Source organism: Coregonus clupeaformis, chromosome 1, assembly GCF_020615455.1.
Source record: "Coregonus clupeaformis isolate EN_2021a chromosome 1, ASM2061545v1, whole genome shotgun sequence".
Taxonomy (NCBI): Eukaryota; Metazoa; Chordata; class Actinopteri; order Salmoniformes; family Salmonidae; genus Coregonus; species Coregonus clupeaformis.
In genome coordinates, this window is record NC_059192.1 from 90,750,237 (window position 1) to 90,772,997 (window position 22,761).

General features: G+C 45.0%; 3 protein-coding genes across 17 annotated transcripts in view; 2 read left to right on the forward strand and 1 right to left on the reverse strand.

The window, feature by feature from the left end:
- Positions 1-6,153, forward strand: part of ppp2r2d (protein phosphatase 2, regulatory subunit B, delta) — a 40,684-nt gene extending 34,531 nt beyond the window's left edge. For both annotated transcript variants that reach the window (XM_041893368.2, XM_041893364.2), the window contains exons 8-10: positions 1,658-1,827; positions 2,559-2,650; positions 4,877-6,153. In XM_041893368.2, the coding sequence (XP_041749302.1) occupies positions 1,658-1,827; positions 2,559-2,650; positions 4,877-5,156 (542 nt within the window). In that variant the 3' untranslated portion in view covers positions 5,157-6,153. The remainder of the gene's footprint in view (positions 1-1,657; positions 1,828-2,558; positions 2,651-4,876) is intronic.
- A 3,363-nt stretch (positions 6,154-9,516) lies between these two features.
- LOC121579091 (BCL2/adenovirus E1B 19 kDa protein-interacting protein 3) lies at positions 9,517-15,574 on the reverse strand. Of its 3 annotated transcripts, none has more exons than XR_006002864.2 (7): positions 15,161-15,574; positions 13,755-14,280; positions 13,366-13,441; positions 12,999-13,105; positions 12,598-12,747; positions 12,293-12,389; positions 9,517-11,103 (listed from the first exon to the last, which is right to left on the reverse strand). XR_006002864.2 is itself a non-coding variant. In XM_041893399.2 (7 exons), the coding sequence occupies exons 1-7, from the start codon at positions 15,201-15,203 to the stop codon at positions 11,055-11,057; spliced, it is 849 nt and encodes a 282-aa protein (XP_041749333.1). In that variant the 5' UTR covers positions 15,204-15,570; the 3' UTR covers positions 9,517-11,054. The 3 variants fall into 3 exon arrangements, 2 of the variants coding, with proteins under 2 accessions (XP_041749333.1, XP_041749323.1); XM_041893399.2 differs by lacking the exon at positions 12,293-12,389 and having other exon boundaries at positions 13,755-13,851; positions 13,954-14,280; positions 15,161-15,570; XM_041893389.2 differs by lacking the exon at positions 12,293-12,389 and having other exon boundaries at positions 15,161-15,570.
- Positions 15,575-17,674: 2,100 nt separating this feature from the next.
- Positions 17,675-22,761, forward strand: part of jakmip3 (Janus kinase and microtubule interacting protein 3) — a 61,315-nt gene continuing 56,228 nt past the window's right edge. For 6 of the 12 annotated variants that reach the window (XM_041893459.2, XM_041893467.2, XM_041893475.2 and 3 more), the window contains exon 1: positions 18,124-18,568. The gene's annotated coding sequence lies outside the window, so the exon portion shown is untranslated. The other 6 variants (XM_041893410.2, XM_041893427.2, XM_041893432.2 and 3 more) reach the window with 3 other exon arrangements.

The window sequence follows — 22,761 nt, forward strand, 5'->3', positions numbered from 1 at the left end:
GGCTTTAGGGAAAGTGTAACCTGTCTTCTAGGAGATGGATGTAGGCCTGTTTTTGATGCTTGTGTCGTTCCTGTATGGCTTTAGGTAAAGTGTAACCTGTCTTCTAGGAGATCGATGTAGGCCTGTTTTTGATGCTCGTGTCGTCCTGTATGGCTTTAGGTAAAGTGTAACCTGTCTTCTAGGAGATCGATGTAGGCCTGTTTTTGATGCTCGTGTCGTCCTGTATGGCTTTAGGGAAAGTGTAACCTGTCTTCTAGGAGATAGATGTAGGCCTGTTTTTGATGCTCGTGTCGTCCTGTATGGCTTTAGGGAAAGTGTAACCTGTCTTCTAGGAGATAGATGTAGGCCTGTTTTTGATGCTCGTGTCGTCCTGTATGGCTTTAGGGAAAGTGTAACCTGTCTTCTAGGAAATGGATGTAGGCCTGTTTTTGATGCTCGTGTCGTCCTGTATGGCTTTAGGGAAAGTGTAACCTGTCTTGTAGGAGATAGATGTAGGCCTGTTTTTGATGCTCGTGTCGTCCTGTATGGCTTTAGGGAAAGTGTAACCTGTCTTCTAGGAGATAGATGTAGGCCTGTTTTTGATGCTCGTGTCGTCCTGTATGGCTTTAGGGAAAGTGTAACCTGTCTTCTAGGAGATGGATGTAGGCCTGTTTTTGATGCTCGTGTCGTCCTGTATGGCTTTAGGGAAAGTGTAACCTGTCTTCTAGGAGATGGATGTAGGCCTGTTTTTGATGCTCGTGTCGTTCCTGTATGGCTTCAGTTGGTAGAGCATCAAATCACATTTTATTTATCACGTGCGCCGAATACAACCGGTGTAGACCTTACCGTGAAATGCTTACTTACAAAGCCCTTAACCAACAATGCAGTTTTAAGAAAAATACGAGAGAAGGAAAAAATATTTACTAAATAAACTAAAGTCAAAAATAAAAGACCAACAATAAAATAACAATAACAAGGCTATATACAGGGGGTACCGGTACCGAGTCAATGTGCGGGGGGTACAGTTTAGTCCAGGTAATTGAGGTAATATGTACATGTAGGTAGGGATAAAGTGACTATGCATAGATAATAAACAGAGAGTAGCAGCAGCGTACAAAAAAGAAAGAGGGGGGGGTCAATGCAAATAGTCTGGGTAGCCATGATTAACTGTTCAGCAGTCTTATGGCTTGGGGTAGAAACCTTTTGGACCTAGACTTGGCACTCTGCGGTAGCAGAGCGAACAGTCTATGACTGGAGTCTTTGGCAATTTTTAGGGCCTTCCTCTGACACCGCCTGGTATAGAGGTCCTGGATGGCAGGAAGCTTGGCCCCAGTGATGTACTGGGCCGTACGCACTACCCTCTGTAGTGCCTTGCGGTTGGAGGCCGAGCAGTTGCCATACCAGGCGGTGATGCAACCAGTCAGGATGCTCTCGATGGTGCAGCTGTATAACTTTTTGAGGATGGTGCTTGAAATGCCAGGATTGTGGGTTTGATTGAAATGCCAGGATTGTGGGTTTGATTACCAGGGCCACCCATACAATAAAATGTATGCATGCATGACTAAGTCACTTTTAGATAAAAGCATCTGTTAAATGGCCTATATGATATATATAATTATTTTAGTGTTTCGTTAATATTTTGAACTGGTTTGGAATGGTTTATTTATTTGTTTATCAGTCTTCGAGGAGCCAGAGGACCCTAGCAGCCGGTCCTTCTTCTCAGAGATCATCTCGTCAATATCTGATGTGAAGTTCAGCCACAGCGGCCGCTACATGATGACCAGAGACTACCTGTCAGTCAAGGTGTGGGATCTGAACATGGAAAACCGGCCTGTGGAGACCTACCAGGTACTGACTGGAACATTACCTGTAGAGACCTACCAGGTACTGACTGGAACATTACCTGTAGAGACCTGCCAGGTACTGACTGGAACTTTACCTGTAGAGACCTGCCAGGTACTGACTGGAACGTTACCTGTAGAGACCTGCCAGGTACTGACTGGAACTTTACCTGTAGAGACCTGCCAGGTACTGACTGGAGCTTTACCTGTAGAGACCTGCCAGGTACTGACTGGAGCGTTACCTGTAGAGACCTGCCAGGTACTGACTGGAGCTTTACCTGTAGAGACCTGCCAGGTACTGACTGGAACATTACCTGTAGAGACCTGCCAGGTACTGACTGGTACTTTACCTGTAGAGACCTGCCAGGTACTGACTGGAGCTTTACCTGTAGGGACCTGCCAGGTACTGACTGGAGCTTTACCTGTAGAGACCTGCCAGGTACTGACTGGAGCGTTACCTGTAGAGACCTGCCAGGTACTGACTGGAGCTTTACCTGCATTTCTCTGGCTATGGAGCAGTATGTTGTGTAGTAGTATGTTACTACTTTGTCAGCCGTTTTTTATCACATTTGAATGAATTGCAGTGGTATGAAAACAGCCAGAAACTATATGTATTTGTTATTTTGTTAAATCTTTTAAATTCTTGTCTCAAGAATGAAAGACAAAATTCCTCTAAAAGGCCAAATAAATGAATGGAATTGATCTGTACTGTTGTTTTTAATGTGTTATTTGGTATAGGTGCATGAATACCTCCGCAGCAAGCTCTGCTCGCTGTACGAAAACGACTGCATCTTCGACAAGTTTGAGTGCTGCTGGAGTGGTTCTGACAGGTACGGCAAGCCAATGGACATAGGACTTCAGAATCAGGTTGAAAGTTATGTACTGTCTCATAAATGGACCCACAATATTTACATTTACGTCATTTAGCAGACGCTCTTATCCAGAGCGACTTACAAATTGGTGCATTCACCTTATGATAGCCAGTGGAATAACCACATTACAATTATTATTATTTGTAATTTAAATGTAATTGTTTATTTTTATAGTTTTTGTTTAAAAAAAATAATACAATACACAAATTAAACACCTGCGTTACAATCAGTCACGGTATATATATATGGACAAAGCCATGGATCATGTGACACCATTTGTTACTATGTGAAGACTCGACAGCGCATTGAAGCCAAGTAGTCAGTTAAGACGGCATCTCATGGAGATATAACTTTTGCAGTTTGAGCTACGCCAGGAAGTGATGTTGCAGGCTAGCTCAGTGCTTCCCCCTCTCAGTGAGTAACTAGTTGAAGGCTGCCATTAACAACTAAATTATCCTTAACTTCTGTGTGTGATTTATTTAAATAATCGGTTCAAGGACATACATCTGGTGTATTAGAAGCAATTATTGGTACCATAATTGTCTTCTAAACATTTTATTTACACCAAGATTGACCACAAAGATTGATAGTTTTCCATTCATATTGGGGGATCATGTTTTCTGCTAACAATGCCTGCAGTACCACGGTCGGCCTTGAACCTCTGTGGCTTCAATGAGAGGGGGCAGTCGTTCTCACCTGATTACAATTCACACCTGCAATCGACTTCGAGCCATGATGACTTTACAACATTACTCTTCTAGAACCATGATGACTTTACCACATTACTCTTCTAGAACCATGATGACTTTACCACATTACTCTTCTAGAACCATGATGACTTTACAACATTACTCTTCTAGAACCATGATGACTTTACAACATTACTCTTCTAGAACCATGATGACTTTACAACATTACTCTTCTAGAACCATGATGACTTTACAACATTACTCTTCTAGAACCATGATGACTTTACAACATTACTCTTCTAGAACCATGACGACTTTACAACATTACTCTTCTAGAACCATGACGACTTTACAACATTACTCTTCTAGAACCATGACGACTTTACAACATTACTCTTCTAGAACCATGACGACTTTACAACATTACTCTTCTAGAACCATGACGACTTTACATTACTCTTACCCCTTTGATGGTTTTCTTCCTTTACACTAGATAAATAAATGCAATATAACTTTATACGAGCGAAGGTGAACCTTTGCCCCAGTCTGAGGTCCTGAGCGCTCTGGAGCAGGTTTTCATAAAGGATCTCTCTGTACTTTGCTCCGTTCATCTTTCCCTCGATCCTGACTAGTCTCCCAGTCCCTGCCACTGAAAAACATCCCCACAGCATGATGCTGCCACCACCACCATGCTTCACCATAGGGATGGTGCCAGGTTTACTCCAGACGTGATGCTTGGCATTCAGGCCAAAGAGTTCAATCTTGGTTTTATCAGACAAGAGAATCTTGTTTTAGAGTTCTTTAGAGGCCCTTCTCCCCCGATTGCTCAGTTTGGCTGGGCGGCAAGCCTTTGGAAGATTCTTGGTGGTTCCAAACATCTGTGTTCTTCAATGCTGCAGAAATGTTTTGGTACCCTTCCCCAGATCTGTGCCTCGACACAATCCTGTCTCGGAGCTCTACAGACTATTCCTTCGACCTCATGTCTTGAGTTTTGCTCTGACATGCACTGTCAACTGTGGGACCTTTATATAGACAGGTGTGTGCCTTTCCAAATCATGTCCAATCAATTGAATTTACCACAGGTGGACTCCAATCAAGTTGTAGAAACATCTCAAGGATGATCAATGGAAACAGGATGCACCTGAGCTCAATTTCGAGTCTCATAGCAAAGGGTCTGAATACTTATGTAAATAAGTTAGATCTGTTTTTTATTTTAATACATTTGCCAAAATGTCTACAAACCTGTTTTCCCTTTGTCATTATGGGGTATTGTGTGTAGATTGATGAGGCGGAAAAAATAATTTAATCAATTTTAGAATAAGGCTGTAATGTAACAAAATGTGGAAAAAGTCAAGGGGTCTGAATAGTTTCCCAATGCACTGTAAGTCTAATAATTATACATGGTATTTATATAGAGCTTTTCAAGGACCCGAAGTCACTTTACAATTGTCTACATTTTTGGGATTCACCTTGTTTTGCTGTTCCTCCTCCCCAGTGCCATCATGACGGGCTCGTACAACAACTTCTTCCGGATGTTTGACCGGAACATGCGGAGGGACGTCACGCTGGAGGCCTCTAGAGAGAACAGTAAACCTCGGGCCATCCTGAAGCCCCGCAAGGTGTCCACCGGGGGAAAGAGGAAGAAGGATGAGATCAGCGTAGACAGTCTGGACTTCAACAAGAAGATCCTGCACACCGCCTGGCACCCAAAGGAGAACGTCATCGCTGTCGCCGCCACCAACAACCTCTACATATTCCAGGACAAGATCAACTAAAAACGTAAAAATCTCCAGTCCCTGAAACTGTTCCAACCTTCCCGAACCCAGCCATCATACCTACCTACCCGCGAATGGACAGAAATCTTGTACGTTGCATAGTTAAAGAATAGTCGTTAAATCTGTTTTAAAGAAACAACAACAGCCTGGTCTGTCCTCCTAATGAAGAAGAAATGTTATGCACTTGTTTTCCGATGTGTAGCCAGCCAGCCAGACGCCTGGTCGCCTGCTGGAGTCAGACGGCCTGTTTCTTTAGAGTCTGAGGTGTTGGTTGGTTGGTTTGCGTCCTGTCTCGTTGTGAGGGCAGACAGAGGCAGGCAGGAGCTCCAGGTCTGACTCTGGGCAGACTAGCCCGGGCCTGACTGCAGCAGAAATATTGATGGACAGCACTCAACGAATAGGCCAAAAAAAAATGTCAGTTTAAAGTTTGTGTATTTATTTAAAAGTCTGAGCCTTGTTTTACTTTCTATGATTTGACAACCCAAATGATGGAATCGGGAGGAAAGATGTTGTGACGTCGTGTTGAAGTCGGAACGAGATGTCATTAGTCTCTTAACTGTAAATCTGGGCCTTGGAGAAACTGAAATGAAATTAGCTTGATAAGTAGGGTTGCAAATTCCCAGGTAACTTTTCTTAAAATTCCCAGGTTTTTCCAGAAATCCCAGTTGGAAGATTCCCGGAATCGGTAAGGAATGAGCAGGAAATTCTCCAGGAATCCTCAAAACCTGGATTTCTGGAAATGTTTGGAAAGTTTTATGGGAAATGTTGCAGCCCTATTGATAACATTCCTCCTCCCTGGCCCGACTCTCTCAGGCCTCAGTGTTTAAATGCTTAAACACAGGTCTTCATGTTTGGTCAGTGGACAGTTGTTTTCGGTTATTTTTTTTAGTTTTTATCCTTTTTTTTTCTCATGCATAATAACATTTATTCACTGACTGTATCTATATAACCACACCGTCTGGTGTCAACCACTTAATAAAAATAACGAAAACCACAACGACGAGCTGCGTTTTTTTACATTCAGAAATTAATCTGGGTTTCTTCTGTTCTACTTACTACTCATTCAGCCTATATTGAAGACTCAAATGACAATGGTAGATGTGGACAGTCAACCTACTTTGCCACCCAATGCCCTTTTCTAAGGCACCTGATTCTCATTATTAAGCAGCTCACTACCGGAGCTTGTGAGAATCCTGTTATTGGCTAAGTCAGTATTGTCATCTTAGATCCTGAAACTCTTACATTGTAGTCCAGTAAAAACAAGATGGTTTTAAGAAGGATTCTACAGCCTTTAGCTCTTGAGGGGGAAATCCCAGGTGACGCCCCCTACAGGTTGCAACTGTACCAACAATGTTTAAGTTAATGTAACGGCACCCGATATGTTCTACAGAAGACTATTCTACTTTTTTAAAGTTTAGTTTGAATGTGTTTGTCCTGTATGAACCCTGGTACAGTCTGGATCCTGCGGTCGGTCTGCAGTAAAGGAAGATGGTTTACTGTCATGTCTCTCTATTATAGCAGACATCCATCCTCTCCTTGCCTCTCCTTCAGCTGTACTGATCTGGAACCAGGTAACAGCCAGCTTCATGGTGAGACCTGTCAAGCAGGTAACAGCCAGCTTCATGGTGAGACCTGTCAAGCAGGTAACAGCCAGCTTCATGGTGAGACCTGTCAACCAGGTAACAGCCAGCTTCATGGTGAGACCTGTCAAGCAGGTAACAGCCGGCTTCATGGTGAGACCTGTCAACCAGGTAACAGCCAGCTTCATGGTGAGACCTGTCAAGCAGGTAACAGCCAGCTTCATGGTGAGACCTGTCAAGCAGGTAACAGCCTGCTTCATGGTGAGACCTGTCAAGCAGGTAACAGCCAGCTTCATGGTGAGACCTGTCAAGCAGGTAACAGCCAGCTTCATGGTGAGACCTGTCAAGCAGGTAACAGCCAGCTTCATGGTGAGACCTGTCAACCAGTCAACAGCCAGCTTCATGGTGAGACCTGTCAAGCAGGTAACAGCCAGCTTCATGGTGAGACCTGTCAAGCAGGTAACAGCCAGCTTCATGGTGAGACCTGTCAACCAGGTAACAGCCAGCTTCATGGTGAGACCTGTCAACCAGGTAACAGCCAGCTTCATGGTGAGACCTGTCAAGCAGGTAACAGCCAGCTTCATGGTGAGACCTGTCAAGCAGGTAACAGCCAGCTTCATGGTGAGACCTGTCAACCAGGTAACAGCCAGCTTCATGGTGAGACCTGTCAAGCAGGTAACAGCCAGCTTCATGGTGAGACCTGTCAAGCAGGTAACAGCCAGCTTCATGGTGAGACCTGTCAACCAGTCAACAGCCAGCTTCATGGTGAGACCTGTCAAGCAGGTAACAGCCAGCTTCATGGTGAGACCTGTCAACCAGTCAACAGCCAGCTTCATGGTGAGACCTGTCAAGCAGGTAACAGCCAGCTTCATGGTGAGACCTGTCAACCAGGTAACAGCCAGCTTCATGGTGAGACCTGTCAACCAGGTAACAGCCAGCTTCATGGTGAGACCTGTCAAGCAGGTAACAGCCAGCTTCATGGTGAGACCTGTCAACCAGTCAACAGCCAGCTTCATGGTGAGACCTGTCAAGCAGGTAACAGCCAGCTTCATGGTGAGACCTGTCAACCAGTCAACAGCCAGCTTCATGGTGAGACCTGTCAAGCAGGTAACAGCCAGCTTCATGGTGAGACCTGTCAAGCAGGTAACAGCCAGCTTCATGGTGAGACCTGTCAACCAGGTAACAGCCAGCTTCATGGTGAGACCTGTCAACCAGGTAACAGCCAGCTTCATGGTGAGACCTGTCAAGCAGGTAACAGCCAGCTTCATGGTGAGACCTGTCAAGCAGGTAACAGCCAGCTTCATGGTGAGACCTGTCAAGCAGGTAACAGCCAGCTTCATGGTGAGACCTGTCAAGCAGGTAACAGCCAGCTTCATGGTGAGACCTGTCAACCAGGTAACAGCCAGCTTCATGGTGAGACCTGTCAACCAGGTAACAGCCAGCTTCATGGTGAGACCTGTCAACCAGGTAACAGCCAGCTTCATGGTGAGACCTGTCAACCAGGTAACAGCCAGCTTCATGGTGAGACCTGTCAACCAGGTAACAGCCAGCTTCATGGTGAGACCTGTCAAGCAGGTAACAGCCAGCTTCATGGTGAGACCTGTCAACCAGGTAACAGCCAGCTTCATGGTGAGACCTGTCAACCAGGTAACAGCCAGCTTCATGGTGAGACCTGTCAAGCAGGTAACAGCCAGCTTCATGGTGAGACCTGTCAAGCAGGTAACAGCCAGCTTCATGGTGAGACCTGTCAAGCAGGTAACAGCCAGCTTCATGGTGAGACCTGTCAACCAGGCAACAGCCAGCTTCATGGTGAGACCTGTCAAGCAGGTAACAGCCAGCTTCATGGTGAGACCTGTCAAGCAGGTAACAGCCGGCTTCATGGTGAGACCTGTCAAGCAGGTAACAGCCGGCTTCATGGTGAGACCTGTCAAGCAGGTAACAGCCGGCTTCATGGTGAGACCTGTCAAGCAGGTAACAGCCAGCTTCATGGTGAGACCTGTCAAGCAGGTAACAGCCAGCTTCATGGTGAGACCTGTCAAGCAGGTAACAGCCAGCTTCATGGTGAGACCTGTCAAGCAGGTAACAGCCAGCTTCATGGTGAGACCTGTCAACCAGGTAACAGCCAGCTTCATGGTGAGACCTGTCAACCAGGTAACAGCCAGCTTCATGGTGAGACCTGTCAAGCAGGTAACAGCCAGCTTCATGGTGAGACCTGTCAACCAGGTAACAGCCAGCTTCATGGTGAGACCTGTCAAGTCTTTTCCAATCAGTGAAGATAACAGGAGAGGACCGATTAAGACAATTGAGAAAGAGCCATAGGTCATTCCTGCCCAACTAGATGGACAGGCGTTGCATTTCATCCACTGCAGTAGGGCAACAAATTCCTATATATGATGTGGTTGGCCGATATGTTAAATACCTACCCAGGAACTAGTAGGGGTGAATTAAGTCTTCTGTTGAATGACCCTGTTCCTTGTTTTAATGCTAACATTGTGGAAATATATTCATCTGTTTTTTGATTATTTGTGACTAAAGGTAAATACATTTTAATTTAGTTTACTGGAATAGGAGTTAAGAGTTTTTACTTGTTGCTATGGTAGGCGTACGTGTTGTTTGAAATATCAATTTTGGTATGAACGACCCATTCAGTAGTACAAGTTGTTGGTGAGAATACACTGTTGGAAAAAAGGCAATTTTAGTAAAATGTGTCGACTGACATTTTGGATAATTACGTTTTCCTTGTATGGTTTACAGAAACAAGCACAACAGAGAGAGGTGGATATTCTTAAGATGGAACCATTTTATTTTTCAGATACAGTTCCAACTGTTCATACAAAACCGTTTCCAAAGTCACATATACACTTGACATGATGAGCAGCTCTACAAGACGTGCAGAAACAGATTGGTAATGCCTTTTCAAGACTTGGCATAGAACAGTCAAAACACAGAAGGTTCTCTGTTGCTCTTCATTAGAACAAAAATACTGAAGCGTTCTGGGCACTGAGATTTGGGACTTAATTCAGTAAAGTATAAGGAAGACACAAAATATTTCTAAATTCACTCATAATTCCAAGTGTGAAAGTGAATATTTTCCCCCTAAATATTTGATTTGGAGATTTGTGGTCTTATGCAATAGTGGTAGAAAAGCTGTTTGTGTATTTCAAATTGTCATGCAGCCAATATCACAAGGCAATTTAAATGCCACCAACCATACAACAGTTTTGGTTTACATTTGGCGCCACATCCTAATGTACACCATGTGCAATTCTAACCGTACACATCCATATTCAGTGAATGTGACACATTGTTGTCACTGAAAACAACCCTGAGTGAAAGGTAACACCAACAAACTGAAAGGTGCCGACAGAACCAAAATCCTTACGCTCCTGTTTTGACCTAATCTGGGATCTGATGGAAGATACCCCATACCTTGATTCTTCAATACATCCAAAAACTCTTATTTCAGGGTTTATCTATTTCATACCTTTTTTCAATTTCTGCTGACACCTTGTTTTATTATTAAGGCCTCATGATCCATGAGAAGAATCAGGGTCAGAAATAACATTTTGGTTGAATGTCTCGATCCCTTTTCCCCAACCAAGGACATTTGATAAAACAATCACTACGTCATCATCTTACAAGCAACAGCCCCCTCAAATTCAACTTCCAGTTTCAACTTCCAGCTTTTGTCTAACCCATTCCCTTTCTGTCCCATACATATCTCAATGCTGAGAAATTCACAGTGCTTTCCTGTATCGTCATTTTAATATCATTATCTCAAAAGGTCTTCTACAAAAAAAAAATTCTCAACTCGTAACAAGACAAAAATGGCTTGAAAGTGACTTGACTGAACGCTAGCTAGCTGAGGACAACGATGGCTCTTAAACGTTGATCATAAGATGGCCCCCCCCCTTACCCAGAGATAGTCCAGTGAGATGGAAGAGGAACACTGGGTTGTAAAAGCAGCCCTGGGAACTAAGGGAAAAGCCAACAGTATTCACAGGGGTGCAATACGGATACAGGCAGGGCGGCTCACCGCCAGGGGAAAAAAAGGGGATAGCGTCCCAAATGGCACCCTAATCCCTATATAGTGCACTACTTTTGACCAGAGCCCATATGGGAACTGGTCAAAAGTAGTGCACTATGTAGGGAATAGGGTGCCACTTGAGACCTCTAGGGCAGTGGGGCTGGGGGACACATGACTGATGTTGCCTATCGGTATCTAATAAGCATCACTTCAAGCCAAGCAGCAGTGGTAGATAATAATGGTGTTGGTGCAACAAAAAACCATGTTGTTCCAGTCCAGTGGACTGCCCCTTTAGAAGGTATTGGTCACGGAGGTAGTTAGACGTCTCCCAATGTACACCCTGAGGACAGAGGGGGAAATAACATCAAACACTAGTTCAGTTTTGTACATGGGCCTACAGTTTTGTACATATGTTGCCAACTTTATTTTGTGCAATATTTCACTTATTTGTCGGTGGTTAAGAGTTTCTTGAAAATCAGCAAGGCATTCTTTAGATTTTTCACTCTACAGTCCCCAGTGTATTTTTTTATATTTTTTACTAGGATCCCCAATGAGCTGCTGTCGAGGCAGTGGCTGCTCTTCCTGGGGTCCAAACAGGAAACGCAACAAATAAAATACATAATATACAGCACTAAATTACAATTTGGTCATCTAGCAGACGCTCCCATCCAGAGAGACCCACAGCTAGTGCATTCATCTTAAGATAGCCAGGCGAGACAACCACATATCACAGTCGTATCCCAACCACGTATCACACACACAATAAAAATCAAAATGCATAAAAATGTCTGTCTCTTCATAGCCCCCTTTGTGCAGTAAGGTGTTCTTTCATCTGGTTTTTGAATCTGGTTTTATTGCTAGCTTGAGGTACCTGGGGTGGCAGAGAGTTCCATGTAGTCATGGCTCTATTTAATACTGTGTGTTTCCCAGCCTCTGTTCTGGACCTGGGGACTGTGAAGAGATCTCTGGTTGCATGTCGTGTGATACCGATGAGTGTCCGAACTGTGTGCCAACTGCTTGAACAGACTGTTCGGTACCTTCAACACCTCGCACAAAGACCAATAGTGATGCAGTCAATCTCTCCTCAACTTTGAGCCAGTAGAGATCGACATGCATGTCATTGACATTCGCCCCCTCCGTGTACACTTTTTAGTGCAATGAGGCTCACAGCTCAAACTCTTGATTGGTGACTAAAGTGGATCACCCATTCCATTCTTTCCACAGTGAGCTGCGGCCATAAAAAGTAATACCATCTGGATCTGGGGCCTTAGCAGCACAGCTGAACAAACTGAACACTCACCTGCAAGAATGCACCTCTAGTCTACTCTGTGTGCTCTCCAGCACGTAGATATAGTTGATCATAGAAATACTATAGTTTAGCCTTGTAATTCTATTTACATCACTTTATCGCTCAAGGGCACAACGGCAGGCAATGGCATCTTCCTGTCGGACCCGGGATTCGAACTGGCATCTAGGATCTGATACCAGCAACCCCCCCCCCCCCCCCCCCTCCCCGGTTGCCAGCTCACTTCCCAACAGATTACTCCCGTCGGACCCGGGATTCGAACTGGCCACCGGTTGCTGGCTCGCCCCTCTAACCGCTAGGCTACCTGCTGCCCCTGGTATCTATGGTGGAGATGGGACAAAATAGTACACTGATCACCAAACTAGATTCGTGTTACTGTCGTCTCTGTGCAGATTTGATCCCATGCAAACATACAAGAGAAAATTAAAAACAGATCTATTTCACGTTCCGCTCTTTTACCCTTACAAATAATACATTCTTCATAATTAGCTTTTGTTTTCAAAAGGTTTTTTAAAAATCAAAACTCACCCCAGACCGACGGCCAGTACGTGGGATATGAGCAGAGACGGAAGGAAGACCTTGAGGAACTCGGCAGAGAAGATACCTCCGCTCTTCATGACGCTGGTGTTTCTGATGCTGAGCGGGTTGGAGCGTTTAGGATGCTTCAGCACAAACTCCCTGGATCCAAAAGACAGAGAGCACATTACAATGTCCCTGGAAGTGGTTTGGGTAGAAAGGAATATCAAGTTCTGTTCTATTCTATTTAATTATATAATAGTATAGAGTAGAATTGAAAATAATTTGTATTAAATTATATTCACTATTTTCTATTCTAAACTGGGCTGAGCAGAACTTAATTGAAAACCCATATGAATAGATATGACCCGTCTGTCTGGGATACGGAGGGTAAATATTGAGGGGGTACTAACTTGCGTTGAATGTTCTCAGGTCTACTCGACCAGTCCCAGATCCAGTCTGCGTTCTTCTTCATCAGGTTCTCCACTTCACGTCTCCGTTCTAGGTAGTCTTCTTCAGACTGGAACAGAATATAAAACAACTTTTTATTTGTCAATTTGTTACAACGGGAAACTGGTCTTCTGCTCTGCTCTCAACCTCCGAGGGAAAAACTAGAAATGTAAAAACAATATATTGCAGAACTTGAAATATTAGGTTATAACCTTTTTAGTTTTATAACCTTTGTGCCTCACCAAATACTTTTGAGATAGTGCCCCACACAGAGTTGAATAGAATGGTATTATATTGAATCTATGGTGCCCCTGGTTAAGGACTCCAAACCTGTGAGCTGTTCTTCTCTCCTGAGCTGTGTCCTTCTGAACCCCGGCGGAGCAAAGGAGTCTGGGGTCTTGGAGGACTGGTGGGGTAAGACGCAGACGGAGAGAGACAACATAAGTATTGGGAAAAGCCCTCTGACGGATCTCTTTGTGTTTTCATCATGACGTTCTTCATCTATTAATCTGATCTAGAAATGTATAGAGGCACTCATACAGATGAAGGATAGAAGGTCAGCGACGGTGAAGATGTGACAGGTCATTATAGTACATACCGTATTATAACTTCAATGTATGACAGTGTCTCCTATCTCTTAGTCCTTTGTGTTCAGGTGACTAATCAAAATGATTGTGTCATGTGACGGTCTATATGGCATGTGATTGGTAGAGGGGCACCTGTCGCAGGGCACACTGCCCCTGGAGCTGCTTCTCCCTGACTCGTGCTGGGCGTCTAACAACATCTTCTCCAAGTCCACCCCTCCCTGGACTGACCCTGACCCAGGAATCAGGTCACCTCCCTGGGTAGAGGCAGAGAGAGACCCAGGCAGGACCGACGCAGTCATCAGGTCTCCGCCATGGACTGAGGCAGAGGCACCTGACCCAGGAATCAGGTCACCTCCCTGGGTAGAGGCAGAGAGAGACCCAGGCAGGACCGACGCCGTCATCAGGTCTCCGCCGTGGACTGAGGCAGAGGCACCTGACCCAGGAATCAGGTCACCTCCCTGGGTAGAGGCAGAGAGAGACCCAGGCAGGACCGACGCAGTCATCAGGTCTCCGCCGTGGACTGAGGCAGAGGCACCTGACCCAGAGCCTGGTACCTCAGTGGCAGAGCCTGACACCTGCTCTTCCTCCACCCCAGCAGCCCCATGCGCTGGTGAGCCACCACTGCTGCCATTGTTAAAGTGCAGCTCCACCCAGGAACCTTAAAGAAGAAAAATAAAACATGACAAAATGGTGCAGAACATTGAGACATAGTTCATAATGACAGTCATAAGGCATGTATTAACAGCCTTCATGTACAGTGGGAGTGGTTTAGGAGGTGTGTATGTGTTTAGCCTAGATAGCATGGCACAGTCAGCCATTGCTAAATGTTTTGTTCTTTAAATAGTACCTGCCCAGGGCCCACGGCAGTCTGTGCCCCCCTTATAGCTCAATGATCCCTGTTCTCTGCCCTCGTTTTCCTTCCTGTGTGTATCCAATAGGAAAGAGACGTGTTCAGCCCTCCTCCCCTTTATAGGCTGGCTATCCAATAGAAAAGCGACGTTCAGACCCTCCCCTTTATTACATCATCCAGAAGCACACAACAGGCGGATGGGCAGAATCTGGTTTGTTGTGTTCCTTATCATTGTTGCATTGAACAATGCTAAAAATAGCATCATTACAGCATTGAGAATACGCATTCCGAACACTGCGCTGAGGTCAAGATCGACTTTACATCACCACAATTACCCATTAGCTTGCTGACAATGTTATAGGCCTGCCCTATAGCATAACGTTACCTGTCCTACCGTCTGATCTGTAGGACAGTCAGGCAAGACGAGGAATGTATACATGGCCGCGGAATACAGACTTTCGTCATAGATCTACCACCGCTGAAGAAACATTGTTGTGATACAAACGTAGCAACAAATCATATCGTTAGAATTGTGTCCCCTCGGCGCAACACTGTTTCACCATATGTACAATGACGTTGGCTACAGATCTCTTGAAACCGACAAAGCATGGCATCCTGAATATACTCCGTTTTATAAAAATTATGAAACATGCCATGCCATTAGACTACGAGACAGCAATGAACTTACCCTGTAAATTTTCCTCGGTGACGCTTTGTTTATCCTCAGTCATGTTGGTAAATAAGGGACGCAATGCGTATTTGATTGACTCCCCTTCGCGTCGCGATCGTTCGAGTCAAACGCCCTAAATAATTGTAAGAATCATGTAATTACAAATCCGAAGCTAGACAATATTATTCCGATGCCTCTGAATTGGGAGAGAGGTTTACATCGAGTGCAGACCATTCAAAAAAACACTAGGCTACCAGAACAACAACAAGCATGTGACAAAACTTGGTCAGCTGTGTAGCCTACATGAATATCAAATCTGGCCCATTATCACTGGTGTATTCATTAGTTTAAAATTCAGTTTCAAAACGTTTCGTCTGTTGCGAAACGTTTTGCAAAGGAAACTGTTTAAAAGAAAACGAGAGTTTCTATTGGACACATTCAAGTAGATCCCTCCCCGTTCGTTCGGTTTGCTCTGTGCATTTGCTTCCGTTTGGTTCCTAGAGTAAACGGTAAACGGTTTCTATTGCAAACCGAACGTTGAAACGTTTTGCTGTGTGACGCAACTCTCTGTGCTGTTGGCCTAAATGAACGCTTCATGTGATTGGTCCAGAAAGGACAAGACGCGGGTAGAGCTAGATGTATCCAAACAAGAGCACGCTTGTGTAGGCCTAAATACCCTGGTGTGATTTCTGATATTGTATCATAATACCGGTGCACACAGTAAGCTTTCTAGAAAACATGCGGTAAGTCTGGCAACAATGGCAGGTTTCATCCATAAAGGTAGGCTACAATGCATGTAAAAACAGCCTTCACCTGTTGGCCTTATCAAGACCATCCAAGACTATTGGAGTTGTGAATGCAATGAGTTTTTGTCATAATGGATAATGTATGTGTCTAAAACACATGTCCTCTACTTTGTAGTCTATGGGTTGTAGATAGACCATAACAGCTCTCACAAGCTAATGTCTATTTAATGTTTACTACATGTGGAGTCCATATAGAGTTGTGAATTCAGTCATGCATTAGTGAGAAATATCATGTCCAGTTAATCAGACTGATCTGAGAACGTGTTCTCTGATGCCCTCTGCAGGATCAGTTTGTCCTACTGTATCCTCTATCAGTATTCCATCACAATGGCACCCTCCCTCCCCTGTATCCTCTATCAGTATTCCATCACAATGGCACCCTCCCTCCCCTGTATTCTCTATCAGTATTCCATCACAATGGCACCCTCCCTCCCCTGTATCCTCTATCAGTATTCCATTACAATGGCACCCTCCCTCCCCTGTATCCTCTATCAGTATTCCATTACAATGGCACCCTCCCTCCCCTGTATCCTCTATCAGTATTCCATCACAATGGCACCCTCCCTCCCCTGTATCCTCTATCAGTATTCCATCACAATGGCACCCTCCCTCCCCTGTATCCTCTATCAGTATTCCATCACAATGGCACCCTCCCCTGTATCCTCTATCAGTATTACATCACAATGGCATCCTCCCTCCCCTGTATCCTCTATCAGTATTCCATCACAATGGCACCCTCCCTCCCCTGTATCCTCTATCAGTATTCCATCACAATGGCACCCTCCCTCCCCTGTATCCTCTATCAGTATTCCATCACAATGGCACCCTCCCTCCCATGTATTCTTCATCAGTATTCCATTACAATGGCACCCTCCCTCCCCTGTATCCTCTATCAGTATTCCATCACAATGGCACCCTCCCTCCCATGTATTCTTCATCAGTATTCCATTACAATGGCACCCTCCCTCCCCTGTATCCTCTATCAGTATTCCATCACAATGGCACCCTCCCCTGTATCCTCGATCAGTATTCCATCACAATGGCACCCTCCCCTGTATCCTCTATCAGTATTCCATCACAATGGCATCCTCCCTCCCCTGTATCCTCTATCAGTATTCCATCACAATGGCACCCTCCCTCCCCTGTATCCTCTATCAGTATTCCATCACAATGGCACCCTCCCCTGTATCCTCGATCAGTATTCCATCACAATGGCACCCTCCCCTGTATCCTCTATCAGTATTCCATCACAATGGCACCCTCCCTCCCCTGTATCCTCTATCAGTATTCCATCACAATGGCACCCTCCCTCCCCTGTATCCTCTATCAGTATTCCATCACAATGGCACCCTCCCTCCCCTGTATCCTTTATCAGTATTCCATCACAATGGCATCCCTCCCTCCCCTGTATCCTCTATCAGTATTCCATCACAATGGCACCCTCCCTCCCCTGTATCCTCTATCAGTATTCCATCACAATGGCACCCTCCCTCCCCTGTATCCTCAATCAGTATTCCATCACAATGGCACCCTCCCTCCCCTGTATCCTTCATCAGTATTCCATCACAATGGCACCCTCCCTCCCCTGTATCCTCCATTAGATAAGATGCAGACAGATAATAACACAGCCCTGGCTGAATACGCCCTGGCTACTTCCACATATAGCAGCCTGAAATCATGACATCTCTTGTCAAATTAGCTCTTTATGGTGAGATACAAAAATGATTCCTCCCTCAACATTCCTCATTATTGTAATACTATTTTTAAAAATGTTTCAACGTTGTTCATGGTGGGTCCCCCCTCTCCTCTCTCTCTCTCTGTAGTGACGCGTCTGTGTGCTGTGGCGGAGTGGAGCTGCAATGACACTGCAGTGGCCAGGGGGTGGCTGGAGCTGGGCTGGAGCCTGACGGAGGCTGCGTAGAGGCAGGCAGAGGCTGGCAATCAACACATCCCCCAGAAGGGGAGCCAAGCTCACAGCACACAGCTCACAGACACGGCATACAGCACAGAGCATCACTGGCTAGGCACGCAGCATGTGCGTGTGTGTGGTGTGCTCGCAGCCTCCACCACCACCTCCTCCTCCTCCTCCTCTGCTTCCTGTCTCCTACCGGCTGCCTGCTTCCCTCGCTCCACCAGGGAGGGGTGTGTGTTCACGGTAAGCATCACAGTCCTGCTCAGTCCCTTCCTTCCTCTCTTCAAAATGCTGCTCTGAACTGTATTTTCCCTCCCTCTCTTATTTTCTGCCTCCTCCCTTTTTTGTGTGATGAATCCCTCTCCTCTCTCTGCCTCCGTTATTCCAGAGATTGTGGGTGCTGCTGGGTGTGGAGGCTAGCTAGCCGGGGATCGCATGCAGGCAGCCTCCCATCTTTATCCTCTATTAGCAGAGAGAACGAGAGAGAGATGAGGTCTGTGACTGAGGGAAGCAGATCTGGCTGTACGGTAGAGATACTAGAGACATAGACATGCAGCAGACTGATCTGTGTTCATTTTAAGAGCTTGTGCCACAGCTCACAGCAGAAAATGGTGATTCTAGCACAGTTCCCCAGCTAAGGCAGGCAAGGGAGCAGACAGACAGACAGACAGACAGCGTTCACGTCACAAACTGGATCATGGTTTTAAGGTTGGTCTAACTCTCATCCTACGCTTGTTTGATTTCCTGTTGGATAGAGGTAGAGAGAGAGGTAGAGAGAGAGGTAGAGAGAGAGGTAGAGAGAGAGGTAGAGAGAGAGGTAGAGAGAGAGGTAGAGAGAGAGGTAGAGAGAGAGGTAGAGAGAGAGGTAGAGCGAGATAGAGAGGTAGAGGTAGAGCGAGATAGAGAGGTAGAGGTAGAGAGAGATAGAGAGGTAGAGGTAGAGAGAGATGTAGAGGTAGAGAGAGATAGAGAGGTAGAGGTAGATGTATAGAGGTAGATGTATAGAGGTAGATGTATAGAGGTAGAGGTAGAGAGAGAGGTAGAGAGAGAGGTAGAGAGAGAGGTAGAGAGAGAGGTAGAGAGAGATGTAGAGAGAGAGGTAGAGCGAGATAGAGAGGTAGAGGTAGAGAGAGATGTAGAGGTAGATGTATAGAGGTAGAGGTAGAGGTAGAGAGAGAGGTAGAGAGAGAGGTAGAGAGAGAGGTAGAGAGAGAGGTAGAGAGAGAGGTAGAGAGAGAGGTAGAGAGAGAGGTAGAGAGAGGTAGAGAGAGAGAGAGGTGTAGAGGTAGAGGTAGAGGTAGAGAGAGAGGTAGAGAGAGAGAGAGGTAGAGGTAGAGAGAGAGGGGTAGAGGTAGAGAGAGGTGTAGAGGTAGAGGTAGAGGTAGAGAGAGAGAGGTAGAGAGAGGTAGAGAGGTAGAGGTAGAGAGAGAGGGGTAGAGGTAGAGAGAGAGAGGTAGAGAGGTAGAGGTAGAGGTAGAGAGGTAGAGGTAGAGGTAGAGAGGTAGAGGTAGAGGTAGAGAGAGAGGGGTAGAGGTAGATAGAGAGAGGTAGAGAGAGAGAGGTAGAGAGAGAGAGGTATAGAGAGAGGTAGAGAGAGAGAGAGGTATAGAGGTAGGGGTAGAGAGGTAGAGAGAGAGAGGTATAGAGGTAGAGAGAGAGGTAGAGAGAGAGAGGTATAGAGGTAGGGGTAGAGGTATGCCAGAGGATGCTGCAGGGTGGAGTTGTTGCATACCTTCTGCTATCTGTGTGTGTGATGTGTAACTGTCTGTGATGTGTGTCTGTAACTGTGATATGTAACTGTGTCTGTGATGTGTGTCTGTAACTGTGATGTGTAACTGTGATGTGTATCTGTGACTGTGATGTGTGTCTGTGATGTGTATCTGTGACTGTGATGTGTATCTGTGACTGTGATGTGTGTCCGTGACGTGTATCTGTCAGATAGCTTGTTGTTCTTCAGTATAATGATGATGAATGTGGGCCTTGTTGTGTGTTAAACCTCTCTGTCAGTAGAAGCTGCCGCAGCATCTATCTCTCTATGCAAAACAACATGGACCCAGCCAGCCAGAGATGTTGCTCGGGTCACTCCACTCTCTGCCAGCCAGAGCATGATGTCATTGTTTTGACAGGCGCAAGATCAAGACTGCTTGCAATTTGTATGTTGACTTACAGTGTGTTAAGGGTGTACTCTGAGGCATGTTTCCTATGTTGTGTTTCAGGAAAACATACTGTAGTTGTTCTGGTATATAGAGGCAGTTAAACATACTGTAGTTGTTCTGGTATATAGAGACAGTTAAACATACTGTAGTTGTTTTGGTATGTTCATGTGTATAGAGACAGTTGAAACATTGTAGTTGTTCTGGTATGTTAATGTGCTGTATTACTGTAGGTCCTAAATCCTTCCAGAGTGTTCCATGTGTATTAGCTTGTGATGCTCAGATCTCTCTTCTGGAATCCCTCTGTTGGGGAGCATTGGGAGGTTCCTTCCTCAGTGTCACGTCCATCGTCATTATGCATTGATCTTTTTGTTGTTGTCATGTATTCAGATACGTAATGCTGTGGTTAATCCAGACAACACTTTTAGAATTGGAGAGGGCACTGACACAGACCAAATAAGTGTGTTTGGTCACAGCACAACTCTGTGGTCACTGTGGTGGGGGTAGTTAGTCAAACCTTATTACAGAACAACTCTGTGGTCACTGTGGTGGGGTAGTTAGTCAAACCTTATTACAGAACAACTCTGTGGTCACTGTGGAGGGGTAGTTAGTCAAACCGTATTACAGAACAACTCTGTGGTCACTGTGGAGGGGTATTTAGTCAAATCTTATTACATGTGTTCTCATGAAACTATCAATGCATTTGGGGAGTATAATCACCTGGACTCATTCAGAACAGAGGAAATATTTAGGTTGATTCAACCGAATTCATTACATTTAGATGGCTAGTTAAATTCCTTAATACATTAGTTAGGCAATGTGTTTCTGGTTTCTCTCTGGGTCTTGTCAATATAGTTTTATTTAACCTCAAGGTGTCATGTTACTTTGGGTATAAGCCGGTTGTTGTACAATTTGAAGGGTAATTTGATTTAATTGGTCTAAATCTGCATTAATTTAATAATTCCCATCCCAAATCCATGTCAGTCTAGGGTTAACTACTGCTAGGCATTATTTAGAGAGAATACTGGGCCTCAGAAATTCTGAGTGCAGGGAAACAGAAGGGAACAAAATAATTAAAATGTGCTTTTTGTGTTGTTGAATATCTGAATTAACCTGGGACCTGTTGAATATCTGAATTAACCTGGGACCTGTTGAATATCTGAATTAACCTGGGACCTGTTGAATATCTGAATTAACCTGGGACCTGCAACCTGACAATTTCAGTTTAGTCCCAGGCGATATCTAAACATTATTTAGGAAATTCTAGTCCCGACATGCATAGTTATTCTGTGTACATACAGTGGTGTGAAAAAGTGTTTGCCCCCTTCCTGATTTATTTGTTTTCATGTTTGTCACACTAAAATGTTTCAGATCATCAAACAAATGTAAATATTAGGCAAAGATAACACAAGTAAACACAAAATGCAGTTTTGAAATGAAGGTTGTTATTATTAAGGGAAAACAAAATCCAAACCCACGTGGCCCTGTGTGAAAAAGTGATTGCCCCCAACAACCTAATAACTGGTTGGGCCACCCTTAGCAGCAACGACTGCAATCAAGCGTTTGCGATAACTTGCAATGAGTCTTTTACAGCGCTGTGGAGGAATTTTGGCCCACTCATCTTTGCAGAATTGTTGTAATTCAGCCACATTGGAGGGTTTTCGAGCATGAACTGCCTTTTTAAGGTCATGCCACAGCATCTCAATAGGATTCAGGTCAGGACTTTGACTAGGCCACTCCAAAGTCTTCATTTTGTTTTTCTTCAGCCATTCAGAGGTGGACTTGCTGGTGTGTTTTGGATCATTGTCCTACTGCAGAACCCAAGTTCGCTTCAGATGGCCGGACATTCTCCTTCAGGATTTTTTGGTAGACAGCTGAATTCATGGTTCCATTTATCACAGCAAGTCTTCCAGGTCCTGAAGCAGCAAAACAGGCCCAGACCATCACACTACCACCACCATATTTTACTGTTGGTATGATGTTCTTTTTCTGAAATGTGGTGTTACTTTTACGCCAGATGTAATGGAACACACACCTTCCAAAAAGTTCAACTTTTGTCTCGTCAGTCCACAGAGTATTTTCCCAAAGGTATTGGGGATCATCAAGATGTTTTCTGGCAAAAATGAGACGAGCCTTAATGTCCTTTTTGCTCAGCAGTGGTTTTCATCTTGGAACTCTGCCATGCAGGCCATTTATGCCCAGTCTCTTTATAGTGGAGTCATGAACACTGACCTTAACTGAGGCAAGTCAGGCCTGCAGCTCTTTGGATGTTGTTGTGGGGTCTTTTGTGACCGCTTGGATGAGTCGTCGCTGCGCTCTTGGGGTAATTTTAGTCGGCCGGCCACTCCTGGGAAGGTTCACCACTGTTCCAAGTTTTCGCCATTTGTGGATAATGGCTCTCACTGTAGTTCTCTGGAGTCCCAAAGCTTTAGAAATGGCTTTATAACCGTTTCCAGACTGATGGATCTCAATTACTTTCTTTCTAATTTGTTCCTGAATTTCTTTGGATCTCGGCATGATGTCTAGCTTTTGAGGATATTTTGGTCTACTTCACTTTGTCAGGCAGGTCCTATTTAAGTGATTCCTTGATTGAGAACAGGTGTGGCAGTAATCAGGCCTGGGTGTGGCTAGAGGAATTGAACTCAGGTGTGATAAACCCCAGTTCAGTTATAACAGGGGGGGGGCAAACACTTTTTCACACAGGGCCATGTGGGTTTGGATTTTGTTTTCCCTTAATAATAACAACCT